General features: G+C 39.2%; 1 protein-coding gene across 1 annotated transcript in view; it reads left to right on the top strand.

Moving 5' to 3' along the window:
- The window catches only part of crppa (CDP-L-ribitol pyrophosphorylase A), a 61,159-nt gene that overhangs the window by 824 nt on the left and 46,244 nt on the right, over nucleotides 1-14,091 (top strand). The window contains exons 2-6 of the mRNA XM_055164036.1: nucleotides 2,045-2,336; nucleotides 6,552-6,701; nucleotides 9,994-10,098; nucleotides 12,277-12,322; nucleotides 13,953-14,050. Coding sequence (XP_055020011.1) covers nucleotides 2,045-2,336; nucleotides 6,552-6,701; nucleotides 9,994-10,098; nucleotides 12,277-12,322; nucleotides 13,953-14,050 — 691 coding nt within the window. The remainder of the gene's footprint in view (nucleotides 1-2,044; nucleotides 2,337-6,551; nucleotides 6,702-9,993; nucleotides 10,099-12,276; nucleotides 12,323-13,952; nucleotides 14,051-14,091) is intronic.

Here is a 14,091-nt window from a genome sequence, read left to right as displayed (position 1 = left end):
GATTTGTCCCAGTTTTATACAAGAAATGTTCCAAGTGTCCCTATTTTTGACCAATTTGATCCCTGCCAACAGTAAATAGAGGCATAACTTGTGATATGTTTCGGTAAAATACAGAAAAGCTGCTTAAAAATGACCAAAACACAAAGAAAATGTGACTATACTGACTCACATGTTAATCATGAATGGTCTCTGCATAACAATTTTCCTTATTTATGCACTCATTTCAAAATTTTATTATTATTACAATATTTTTCATCAAAAAATGGATATGTCCCAGTTTTTTTTTATTTTGAAATTCTGGTCACCCTACGCTATGATATTATATGATCTTGTAATAATTGATACTTTGGAGTGACAGCTTGTGGGGCTGTTCTACATGTATCTCTAATGTTGGAATGTTTAGGAGTTACCATAGTCAAGCCTGTGATCAATACCAGTTTAAGGGATTGATTTTCTTGTTCCAGCTAAGTCAGTTCTTACTTTATGGTTAGGTTGTGGTAAGATAAAGCTCAGGATAAAGTCTAATAAAGCCACAGACAGAGCAGAGCCTACAGTTAACATCACAGCTCCAGGGAATGCTGACTGCTGCAAAGTATCGATAAGTAGTTCAAAGATTCAAAATACTGTTGGATATGCACAAAAAGAAAAACTTAAATTCAGAATGATTCATGTTCAGGGGTCTAAGAGCAGATGCAGTGTCTCTTCATATTCCTGTACCCTGGGCTGGAGGAGTATTACTGTGAGTGTTAAGGATGGAATAGGTCCTGGTAGAAGTCTCTGTTGACCATGAAACTCAAGAGTAAGGCAGCAAGAAGAATCAAAATAAATTGCAACTTGTATGGATGGATGCAATCAGCAAATCACAAAGGCTGCGGTTTTAGAAGTTTCATAATTTCTTTCAAAAACAACAAAATATCCTGTATTAATCTGCATAAAATCTCCTAATCCTGTAGTTATTTTTGGCAGTTTTCCTGGACGTGATTAAAATCTGAATTTTAAACAAATCCTACTGTTAAAACATATCACAACTCAGAAAAATAATTTGATATTTTTCCCAAATCATTCAGCCCTTGGTCAGAGTGATGAAGCATTAATAGACAGAACGAATCAGTGAATGGTTTTGTTTTATTATTATATTAATTGTAATAATATGAATGCATTGGGTTTATTGCACCTTTCAAAATGAGCAAAGTATTTTTGATCTAAATTGCTGCCAAATAATGCAGAAAATATAATATAAATTCAGTCTACATACAAAAAAATAAACAAAACTGCATCTCAGATATTTGTCATCCAGGTAGGGCCAGAGCAATAGAAGATTTACAAAGTTAGATGAATATAGACACGATAACACATTTTGTAAGAAAGACTGTCTAATAAAAAATAATACTGTATTTTTCGCACCATAGGGCTCTTAAGCCTCCAACCCCATCAAAAAACGACTGCGCGCCCCGCAATCCAGAGCACCCTATACACGAATCCACTCGGGTGTCCCAGCACGACTTAAGTAAAATACAAAGCCGCACCACGCACGCAAACACACACGAAGCAGACGGTGACCGCACAGCGAAAAACACCCACAGACACTCTCATCACTTCACGCCGACGAGGAACAGAACGGAGGAACGAACCGAAAAAGCGAGTGCAATGTACCACTCTGAGCCACAACTGAGTCACTGCGAACACGCCAACAATCTGTTGGTCCCAGACAGCACCCTCCCTACACGCCACAACTGAACAAAGCCCAGAGTCACCGTGAACGCCACAAACAAAGTCCAACTGACCCATCCAACTGTTGTTTCATTTAAAGTCCTGTGCGGTTTATTTGTGAGAAAAGTTTGAAAACAGACCATTCTATGACAGTGCGCCTTATAATCCAGAGCGCCTAACAGTGCGGAAAATATGGTAATATTGAAAATTCTACAGTATTACAACAAAAAGCATTTAGTGGCATTCTGATCCAGTTAGATTTTCCATCTGTAAAAAAAAAATCCAGTATAATAAATGTAACACTATTGAAAAGTCTGTCTCCTTTCTCATCCAGAGTGCGGTGGGTCCAGTGTGTTGTGGTGGTCGTGGCTACAGAACACCTCTCCCTGATGACAGACATAGTGCAGAGGTACAGACACACCAAGGTCCGGGTGGTACCAGGCGGCTCCACACGGCACCGCTCCATCCGCCGAGGGGTGCAGGCTCTGGGGGAGTCCGAGGAGCAGACGGAGGCAGGGGCGGCAGGGACGCACCCGCCTAAAGTGGTCATCATACACGACGCAGTGAGGCCCTTTGTGGACGAGGACTTCCTGTACAAGATAGCAATGGCTGCCAAGGAACAAGGGGTTAGTTTTCTGACAGTATTTTGTATTTAATTCTCTCCATACTAAAGCAGTACCCACATATATCTCCAATATACTGTATGTCTATTAATGGAAGCTGGTTATATCTTGATATTGTTGTTTTGAAGATATGAACACTATAGTGCAGTGTTTCCCAAACTGCTTTTCTAGGGAAACATATTTTAAAAGTCACAAACCTTCACGACCCAACTCGAGACAGTCGTAATTCATAAATCATAAAATAAAGGTGGATTTGAGCATTATTGAACATTCATTTATTACTGACTGAGTGATCGTGTCTCTGAACAGTTAGTATTACTCAGTAATTGAACCAGCAGAAAAAGGTATCCATAAGTATTCTGAAGTGCACTTTGCTGATTTATCACCTTAGTGTTTCCCGCAGTGCTTTATAGTTAGGGTGGCCGCCTTGACAACAATTGCCCCCACCTTGACCACATCACTCCAAACCATGTGAATCCCCTCGCAAAACTACGGTTGTCGCGCCCCCCCCATCCACCCCAGGAAACATTGCACCCTTCTTTTTGGACAACTAAGCTGCATTTCTCAACTTGGGGATTAAAATTAATTTCTAATCGTCAATAATAAACTTGGGTTCAAAGACTGTTTGGACATAGTTAAAGCCGCTAGCTGCCATGTTCTAAACAGAAAGTGAGCATGAGCATACTTCCAGTACCATCTATTGAAAACTCATAGTAACCTACTGTACATGATCCTGATGTTTTGCTATTTTGTCTGTAAATCATGATATGAACATTAATAACATAACAGATTTCCCTGAGGTTTGATTGACAGCGTTTCTAAGCTCCCGTTTCCTGCCAAACCAGTGGTGATTGATGACTGGCTCTTTGGGTCCTATGATACTCACGGTCGAAATCCCACACATGGAACTCTACTCCAAATTCTCTTCTTTAACTGCAAGCCTCGATGAGCTTCATTTGACTGGAGCCGAACTAGTTCTTTATACTATACTATTTCTTTACAGTCTGTTGTTGTGTCTGAGCTCTCAGGCCTTTCCTCTGTCTGTAAAAGCGTGTGGTTTGGAGCAGAGTTCACATTTCTGGGCTTAAATGCCAATGACAGACAGTACTGTTTATGTTCAGGAAATGAATGCTGAAGGCTATTTTTATTCATTTATGCATTAGTGGATTTCTTTTTATTTAATTAACGAAAATGTCATCAATCAATATGGAGTAGGAAATTTGATCGTTTGTTTTTTTCTTATCACCCAGTCCTACATATAATTCCTTAAGTTTATGAAACACATTTTTGAACTTGAATTTTACACCGCCCATACCTCTGGGAGAATGAACCTTTTTATCCTTTTATAGTTCTACTTTTTTCTTGGATTTCTCATGGTTTAGTCCTATTTACTCTTATTTTAGACCCAGTTCAATTAAATGTTTGTGCAGTGGAATGTTCAGTTATTTTAATTGGTGTGAAAAAGTCTCAGGAGCATAAACATACAAATGATTCTAAACTAAACTGAGCTGGTCTAAGTCGGGGATGACAGCTGACCCTGATGGCCGCCTGACACAATATTTGATTTTGTGTGTTATGAAACATAAACGGGCCTGATTTTAAAATACAACAAAGACTGTTTTTGGATTGTGGCGACCGTAAAAGCAGCAAACATAGACTTGTATGTTCTTCTCTTCTCCTCCCCGACTCTTGTCCTCCTCTCCTCTGTCCCTCTTCTCGTCTCCTCATCTCCTCATCCCTCTCCATTTCTCCCCCTCTCCTCCTGTTTTCCTCCCCTCTCCTCATCCACTTCTTCTCTCCTCTCCCTCACGTCCTCTCTTTTTCTCCTCCTCTTCTCCTGTTTTCCTCCCCTCTCCAAATCCATTCCTTCTCTCCTTTTCCTCTCCTCTCCCCATCCACTCCTCCTGTCCCTCTCCTCCTCTCCTTTTCCCCTCCTCTCATCCTGTTTTCCTTCCCTCTCCTGTCCCTTTCCTTTTCTCCTCCTCTCCTCTTGTTTTCCTCCACTCTCCTCATCCACTCTTCCTCCTCTCCTTTCCTCCTCCTCGCCTCCCATTTTCCTCCCATCTCCTCATCCACTCTTCCTCTCCTCTCCCTCGCCTCTTCTCTTTTTCTCCTCCTCTCCTGTTTTCCTCCCCTCTCTCTATCCACTCCTCCTCCTCTTCTCCTCCTCCTCTCCTGCCCCCCCACACCTCTCTCCCCCTTCTCTTCCTCCTTCCTTCTCCTCTCCTCCTCTCTTCTTCTCCTCTCCCCTCCTCTCTTCCTTTCTCCCGTCCTCATCCTATCCTGTCCTCTTCTTCCCCTGTCCTCCTCTTCTCCCATGTCCTCCTCTTCCGCTCTCTTCTCCTCCTTCCCTGTCCTCCTCTCCTCCTCTTCTCCCCCCTCTCGTCTTTAATCCTGCTCTTAAATACTTCTTCAGATTGGCTGGCAGACGTAGCGTTTGTTTCTCCAGTGATGGATGGAAAACACTGGGGCCAGAGTCACGCTGTTCTGATGGCTCTGTGCAAAGTAACATTCAAATGATTCATAACATTGAGGTCTGAATCTTCTCACGATATTATTTTGCTCATGTGTGCACAATCTTTTAATTTATTTCAGTCTTATCTCGCTGGATCTTGTGACATGAGACTTTGTGCCTACTCCTAATCTCCATGGAAACTAGCAGGTGGCAGACTCTCCACAAGAAAAGTTACACAGAGTATCATTAAAACTGATATTGATTCAACTGCATTAAATTTAGTTTCAGAAATAGATTTTTAATACAACATGCTTTGTCATCATTTGTTAGTTTGCTACAAAGCTCTGTTATTTCTTTTAAGGGTCTGTACTTCGCCTGGCAAATCTAGAAGTACATCTCTTTAGTTTTTATACAGATTGATGGCCGTCTGGTCCCCACACTCTTGGTCACGTCTCAAGCCCATCTAAACCCCTCAATACGTGATTGTCCATTTGGATTTGTTCATTTCAGTCACACATATGAAATGAAGGAGCTCATTTACAAATAAAATACAATTTCTCTCTCCTCACATGCACAAAGTTTAGTCTTTCACTCTTTCATTCTGCTGAAATCCACCATGTTTGTCAGTCTCCTGTGGTCTTTTTTTTTTCTTAAATTTTTCCCAACAGTTGAACCATGTGTATGCCTGACTGCCTAATCCACCTGTCAATCACGCCCATCTGAAAACAGGGAGACCAGACTGACATTTTTGTAGTGTGAAGTGTGTATCCTGGCTCCCCGGCAAGTCTGCGCCCAGATACAGAGTTATTGTAAAAGACTCTCTTAGGCTCAAAATGAGAACGACACTCTTAGGCTGGATGCAGACAGCTGTGTGCGGTATGCATCTAGTTAAAAACATGTTTTTGATTTCCATGAACCAGGAAGTAATTAATAAAATTTTTTTTTGTCTGCTCTAAGAGAGTTATAAAACGCGATAAACTATAAACCAGGGGTCTCCAACCTGTAGCTTGGGAGCTACCAGTAACTCTCCACCCCCCTCCAAGTAGCTCGCCACGGGGTTTCTGAGTCACACATATTGTCACCTTGATACCTTTGTCATGTGTCATTTTGATTCCTAACTTTATACACTAATAAATGGATAATGGTTTATGTTTTATAGGCGTCTAACTGTGCCTCAAGGTTCGCCGTGACTCTTATATATGTTAAATTTCTTGTGACCACTAAAACTAGTAGCTCTGTGGCATTTTCATTTTTTAAAAGTAGCTCACTGGAGGTTGGAGACCCCTGCTAATTACCATATTTTCCGGACTATAAGGCGCACTGTTGATTTTTGAGAAAATTAAAGGATTTTAAGTGCGCCTAATAGATATGCCTAGTATGTCTTATAATAAGAAAAATGTTGTAATCGTGGTGAATAATTAGGATGCTAGGAATACAACTAGTATGTTAACATCACATATCCTGGTTATTAGACAATAAAACGCTTCATAATTAGATGTAGACATTACACACAAAAAATATATATATATTCAGGAGCTGCTTATACAATACATCCGTACTGGGGCAAGACAACTTTTGCTCAAATACATGGGACAAAATCAGATACAGGATCTTTAACTCCAATTAAGCAGTAACATCTTCATTGACACAAATCGATGATGAGCTCCCCACAAGAGAAGTTACATAGTGCACCTTTAACATGTTGCTTTCATGTCATAGGAGAACATTCTGTAGCTCAAATGAAGTGCATCCCCTCCCCACAGGCAGCAGGAGCGATCCGGCCCCTGGTCTCCACAGTGATTGCCACTACCTCAGAGGGATACCTGGACCACAGCCTGGAGCGGGTCAAGTACAGAGCCAGCGAGATGCCACAGGGGTTCATCTACGACGTCATCTGCCAAGCCTATCAGAAGGTCAGGCCAATACTGTTTTGTTAGTTTTTTTTTTTGGAATTAATGAAATGGGAATGTGTTTTAACTTTTAAAGGTCCTTTATTAGATCAGCTTTAAGCCATGTTATAATGTTGTTACCTCATCAAAAACAGACCTGGAGTTCTGTTTTGTTTCATTCATGCATGTTTGAATAACAATTTTATTATTAGGCTGCGTTTACACTGAAACGAATCACCGTATCAGAAACGATTTGCATCTGCAATTCTTCCCCATCCACACAGCTTTGAGCATATTTGTTTACGTTTTACCGAAACGAAACTTAAAACCACATGGCTAATTTGCATAAACTGAATGCTCAGAAAAACAGTTCACTCTTGTGCACTGATGCGGTTCAGCTTCTGTCAGACTAAAGGACACGACTCAGTGGAATATGAGTGTTCTTTCTGTGACAGAGGGGTGTTCTGCTAATGGTGAGTCTGTGCTGTGCTCCCATCACGTTGGAGATGTTTCATGTTAAACTTTTCAGAGATTATACGTCTGCAGGTCACAGCCATGGACCGTTTATATGAATGGACATATATTCTAGCCTCTTAGTGTTTTGGCGGTGAATTACTTCGTGGTGCATAGACCTACATCAACATATCAGTGTTTTCAGGCATCCACACAGTGCTGGATCAAATCTGTACTCAGATGAATTCGTGGGAGCTGGCAGCACCGGATCGTTCCGTCTCTGGAGCCGTTTTCCATCAGATTAGTGTGGACAAACACTGCATTTGCAACGAAAAGGACTCGAGTACATACTAGTGTGGATGGGGCCTTAGTGCGTCCACATCTCCAAAGCTCAAAACGCTCCATTCAACCTTGTGATATCATGAAGCGGTAGTTTACAAGTTAACAGCTCCTTTTACCTTTTGTTCAGTGGAGATGGGCAATTCCAGGTCTGAAATTATCCAAATGATTTTAGAGAAGGTGTATGGAGTTTAAAAATACAGTGGAGCTCTTCCTGTATTGCCACATGAAATGCAAGATGAGCTTTGATTACCCTGTTTGACCATTTTCCAGTTATCTTTACTCACTCTCTCCTCCATTTCATGTTTGATTACAAATAAAGCTGTAATGGAGTTTCATCATCCACTTTAATCACCTCTGTCACCGTGTTTATGGTCATTCTCGAAATGCTGTTTAATATCGGAAATGCAACTCATGAAAACACGTAAACAACACTTTCGATGTTGCTCCGATTACCGCGGCGCTTTGAGCTAAGCCGTGTGGAATGCCTCTGATTAGAACTCCAGTCGCTGTGTTTTTATGTGTGGAACATTTGGATCTGAACTTCATCGCTCTGTTGGTTTTGGCCTTTTCTGAAAGTGAGCTCACGTCAACTGAAGAATGTAGGTACTTAAATGGAAGTCTTGGGATCAATTATCTGCTATCAATCTTAAAGCCTCTGCACTGTCACACCTGGGGAGCGATGGTTTGCTGGATCTGGGACCAATACCGATATTTGAGATTTTGTCTTGCTGCTGTGACTGGACTTGTCACAATAAGATGCAGATGGAAAGTACGGGAGCGTGTCTGTACATTGTCCTTGTTTTAAATAAATAAACAAAATAACTACACATTTTTAAGCATCATATATTGCTATAGAGATATACTGTGATAAACGATGACATTAAAACTACTTTATGCCTCGGATACAATAACAATAATGCAAGATAATCCCAGTAAACCTTTTTTAAATAAACAGTATGAGCTGGAACAAATACCAAATGAGCTGGTAGGTTTTTTGTAGCATTATAACATGTCGTAAAGATGCATTGTGTAACTTTTCTGTTGGAGGGTCCATCAAATGCTTTTCTCTGCTTTGACTGATTCCGTGTATCATTCGATCATTCGTTTTTCAAAATAAAACCAAAAATAAGAAAACGAAAAAACAACTATTTTCTTCTTTATTAGTCTTCAAATCCAAAAAAAAAAATAATAATAAAACTGATAAAAACCAAAATGAAAAAAAAAAACAAAAAACAGATAAAAACCAAAACCAAAATGAAAAAAATGGACAGTGATTATAATGATTAGTTTTTTTCAGTTTTCCATTGTGTGTTTAAATGAATAATGGAAAAACAGATAACGGCCTTTTCCTGTTTCCGTGACTTAAACTGTGATGCCTGGACTTTTTTGCCACATACGGACTGAACCAGGACTAAACTAGGACAAAAAAAGGATGGGATGGGCCCGGGAGACCGGGACTGAGACCGGGACTGAGACCGGGACTGAGACCGGGACTGAGACCGGGACCTGTTTTTAGTCCTGTTTTAGTCGTATTTTAGTCCTGTTTTAGTCCTGGTTTAGTCCTGTTTTAGTCCTGGTTTAGTCCTGGTTTAGTCCTGTTTTAGTCCTGGTTTAGTCCTATTTTAGTCCTGGTTTTAGTCCTGGATTAATCCTGTTTAGTCCTGTTTTAGTCCTGGTTTAGTCCTGTTTTAGTCCTGTTTTAGTCCTGGTTTAGTCCTATTTTAGTCCTGGTTTAGTCCTGGTTTAGTCCTATTTTAGTCCTGGTTTAGTCCTGGTTTAGTCCTGGTTTAGTCCTGTTTTAGTCCTGGTTTAGTCCTGTTTTAGTCCTGTTTTAGTCCTGGTTTAGTCCTATTTTAGTCCTGGTTTAGTCCTGGTTCAGTCCTGGTTCAGTCCAGCATCGCAGTTAAAGTCACATATTTTCCATGATTCATTTAAACACAAAATCGAAAACTGAAAAAAAGAATCATCATCCATTTTTAAATTTTGGCTTTGGAGACAAATAATGAAGAAAACAGTTGTTTTTTTCGTTTTCTTATTTTTGGTTTTATTTTAAAAAACAAATGAACGAACGATACGGATTTGTGTGGAATGTTTCACAATATACTATTAAACCTTTCTATCTTCATGGAGACCAAACCAGACCAAGTTACATGTCAGATCTGCGGAGAGGCGACTCCCAACAGCAACGCTCACAATTAGAATGCCTGTTTTTCCAGGGATTTTTGAGCTATAAAACCACCTGTAATTGAATAAATGTAAAGTAGAGAGAGCTGTTTAAAGTCATACTGTGGAACATTCCAGGCAGAGCAATGACATCTCCTTAGAATCGGACGGACACCAAACCAAAAAAGTTATATAGTGCACGTTTTAAACCTCACAGAGTCACTTTTGTGCAATATAGGGGCTTTAAATATTATTGGCCTATAGAATGTTCTTATGTCATTGAAAACCCAGCCACAGTGATGAAGGTGAAGTATAAAAATGGTCTTAACTTTGGTTCCTCACATGTGTCCTGTCTCAGTGCACAGATTATGACCTGGACTACGGGACAGAGTGTCTCCATCTGGCTCTGCAGTACTGTGGCACCAACGCCAAACTGATCGAGGGCCCGCCCACTCTCTGGAAGGTCAGCCAGCGTTCATATCACTGTTTTCAATTTTTATTTGATCTTGTACACTTACAAGAAGATCTACTGCTGCTATCTGCCTCCTTCCATATGTTGTGTTTACATTCTAGGCTTGTAGGATTCTTAATATCAGATAATGGATAATGGGTAAAGGCCTGTATAACTCTATGGGAAATTTACTGTTTTTAAAAGAAAATATTCGAAACCTTGTATTTGTTAATGATTGGGTCCACTAACTTACCATGTGAACAGGGATGTCACAATATCTAAATCAATCTGTACAATATCATCACGATATACGTCTCACAGTACAATATTTATTTATTTTGTCAAGGCTAACCAAACTGTGAATATGTAACTTTTTCCTTTTAAAATGCCTTGACAAGACTTTAATAACTTCAGTCACAAGTAGGGGTGTGCACAAATATCAAAATATCGCTATATCGTATCGTCTAATGTGATCATACATTATCGTGGGGAGTATTATTTGCTCTATTTTACCAAATTATTTTGTCACAGAGCTACAGTTTTTTTTGCTTGTTTAGAGGAAGGAAACAAATTTATGCAACACATTTGACATTTTCACTATTTTGATGATTAAAATGGGAGTGTTTTTTTTTTTTTTTTTACTTTTTATTTGTGCTTTTTCAAAATTTTAACAAATGTACATAAAAGAACAAACAATATGTGGGGTTCTATTAAAAAAAAGAAAAAAGAAAATACCTTATACATTGGAGTAAGCTTTGTACATAGACCATTTTAACCATCGCTTCTCAAATTGACCAGCTTTCAGTCTCAAATAATAGGTTATTTTTTCCATCCCATAAATTGCCTCCATTATATCTGTCCATTGCTGTAATTTCAAAGGGTCATCCTTCAGCCAATTCCTTGTTATTACTTTCTTACTAGCCAAGAGCATTAAAATGGGATTGTTTTATTTTAACTTTGCACAAGATGTGGTTTAACAAAGACTTTTAGTATCACAAACATGATTTAGCCTTTATTTTTTTATTGAACTGTATCGAATCAATTTGAAATATATCGTAATGAATCGTCGAATCGTAAAGATCACTGTATCAAGCTATGTATTGTATCGGCAACTTTTTAATAAGATAAGATAAGATATGCTTTTATTAGTCCCACAGTGGGGAAATTCCAGTGTTGCAATGCACAATTCAAGAACAGCAGGGAAAAAAATGTAACATGCAATAAAACAGATAATAGATGATACCCAGCCCTAGCCATAAGCCAAATGTAGTGTTTAGAACTGTTATTTCTTCATGTAGTCTGCACTGAAACAGAGCAAAGGATCATGGTCTTTGTAGTTCCCTTTGTTTTTTTTTAGCTTATGCTGCACCATAACTATTATTTCACTAACAAGGACCATGTCAAAACAAAGGAATACAATGAAGATATTTGTTGATGATGCATAAATGTGATGGTTGGGAGACTCAGGATGGGGGCTCTGTCTCAGGTGGTCGCCCAGTAGATTCAGGACCCTGATAGGCCTGTATAAATGGGGCTTCTAAGTAATTCAAGGCGTGGTTGAGCTGAGCTGTGATTGGCTGGAGAGGAGCAGGGGGAGGTTGAGGCTTGCTCCTTAATCTCAGTCAATCATATAAACTCTAATTCAATTCGATATATTGTGATGGTCCACGATATTATTGTGAGACTTTTGACGATACGATTTTATTTTATTGTTACATCCCTACATATGAATCTTGTGATTTTAAGGTCTTTCAATGAACCACAGTCACATCTTTGGAGCTGAAAAATGAAGATGTTGTGAAACAAACATTTTACTTTTGTTTATTTATACTGACAAAGAAGACGCTGAACTTTGTTTTTATTTGGATAGGCCCAGTAATTACAATGATGTGAACCATAAACCAAGTCAACACATCTGCAATCTGACAGTTCACATAAAACATAAAATTCCACCATTGATTGTATAATAATTATAATTTTGACACCAGAAGGTTTGAGATTTTACAGGAAAACCACCACTGCTTGCCTTGATTGTCCTGACTCCATGCGACAATATATAAAATTGTTTTATTGTCTCCCTCAGTGACAAGTCTGGCATCCTTTAACCTCCAAAAATATGACCATTTTATAAGCTATGAATCTCTCAAATGGATTGTAGACTTGATGATCTAATGGTATTTCATTTTTCAGGTCACCTATAAAAGAGACTTGGCTGCTGCAGAGTCCATTATAAAAGGTGACTTGGTTTCTGCTTTACACTTTTATATTTTTCCAGTAACTTCCTTTGTCACTTTGTCTGGATTTCGAAGTTGTACAGACAATGGACCAAAATATATCTTAATTCCACTCAAAAGGAGCATAATCGTTTAAACATGTGGATGCAGTCTATGAACGCAGTACAAGTCCGAACTAGTGAAACCACCACAATCAGAGCGATGTAAAAAATAGCAGCATATTTGTGAGTCTGACCACACCTTGGAGAGACGTACAGGGGAGTTCTCACATCAGTCATTTCTACACTTGGCTTATTGGAATGGGTCATACTGTAAACTGTGCATTAAGTGATGGTAGGATGTTGAAATTCATTTCTATACAGTATATTTTTACAAAGGTGTGCCAGGAGGACTGGTCCATTTATAACCCTTTTAGCGAACTCCATGTCCAGCACCAAGCCTCTCCAGTCAGGCTTGTGTGGTTTTGACTGGCAAACAAAGGGAAATATAGTGATTCCAAATCAGTATCGGCTGATATAGATTTAGATCTGCATCAGAGTGGTATTATGGCTGTATGTTTTTACAAAGATTACATCCCAAATAAATGCATTTTGTTATTGTTTTTATTTAAGGGAAAATGTTATTACAGATTTTTACTTAAACTTAAAGGGACAGTCCTGAATTTTGGCTATAGGGCCTCATTTCCTAGTGAGCCAGAGTGTTGGAGACGTGTGGAGACACTTTTTTAAATATTCCATCCAGTCCTTGTATTTTTAGAGGTCACTGGTGCTAGGCTAGTGCATATCAATGGCCATAGTTAGCCTGCCACTAAAAACAGTCTTACCCACTGCACAAAACACCCGAAACAAAACTATTATTACACCAAACTGTCAAAGTGAATGTCTGTGTTGACAGAATAATTTTAGAAGTAAAACCAACCTTGCATTTGAAGGATTTATGTCTGAGCAGCAGCAGTGAGTTGTACTTCCTGATGGAAAGCTTGGCAGTGGCGGACTGATATCACCTAGCACCTATTTTACCGGCAAAGTAAAATTCCACTGCTGCTGAGAAAATAGTCCCTCAACATGCAACGATTTATTTCAAATATTATTCTATCAACACAGACATTTACATCGACAGTCTGGTGTAATAATAGATTTGTTTTTAGTGGCAGGCTAACTATGGCCATTGACATGCACTAGCCTAGCACCAGCGACCTCTGCAAATGCAAGGACTGGATGGAATATTTTAAAAAGTGTCTCCACAACACTCTGGCTCACTAGGGAATGAGGTCATATGCCCAAAATTCCAGACTGTCCCTTTAAGATAAATTTGTGATTTTAAGTTTATAATGACAGATTTATTAAAGTGCTTTTAGTAAATAAAATCTTAGCACCAGGGTCCCAGTGTGGACATGCCTGTCTTAGGTGGTGCTACTTTTCAAAAAGAAAGTGGGAGTAAAACTTTAATAATACATTTGATTAGAAAACATATCCTTGTGCAGCCAGTAAATAATTAATAGTCAATGAGATTTAAAAAAAATATATATATAAGGCTGTCAATTGCTTAGTTGATTAAAATTACAAAAAAGTTGTTCAAGCATAATATCTTCTTTACTCCTTTATCATGCCTGTTTCCTGTGTCCCTTTGCAGAGTCCCTGTCCCTGTCCTCCTGTGTCCTCACTGGTGCCTGTTCTGTCTCTCTGTCACTGGCCCAGTCCCTTCAGAAAGCCTTTGGGCCTCTACACATGGTAAGACCCCTGATGTTAGCTCCACCCACACACAGGAGCGC

This window comes from Boleophthalmus pectinirostris, unplaced genomic scaffold (genome assembly GCF_026225935.1).
Source record: "Boleophthalmus pectinirostris isolate CB_2022bp ecotype Guang Dong unplaced genomic scaffold, ASM2622593v1 HiC_scaffold_6, whole genome shotgun sequence".
Taxonomy (NCBI): Eukaryota; Metazoa; Chordata; class Actinopteri; order Gobiiformes; family Gobiidae; genus Boleophthalmus; species Boleophthalmus pectinirostris.
Note: the sequence above shows the minus strand (reverse complement) of the source record. Positions and strands in the feature narration are given on the sequence as shown.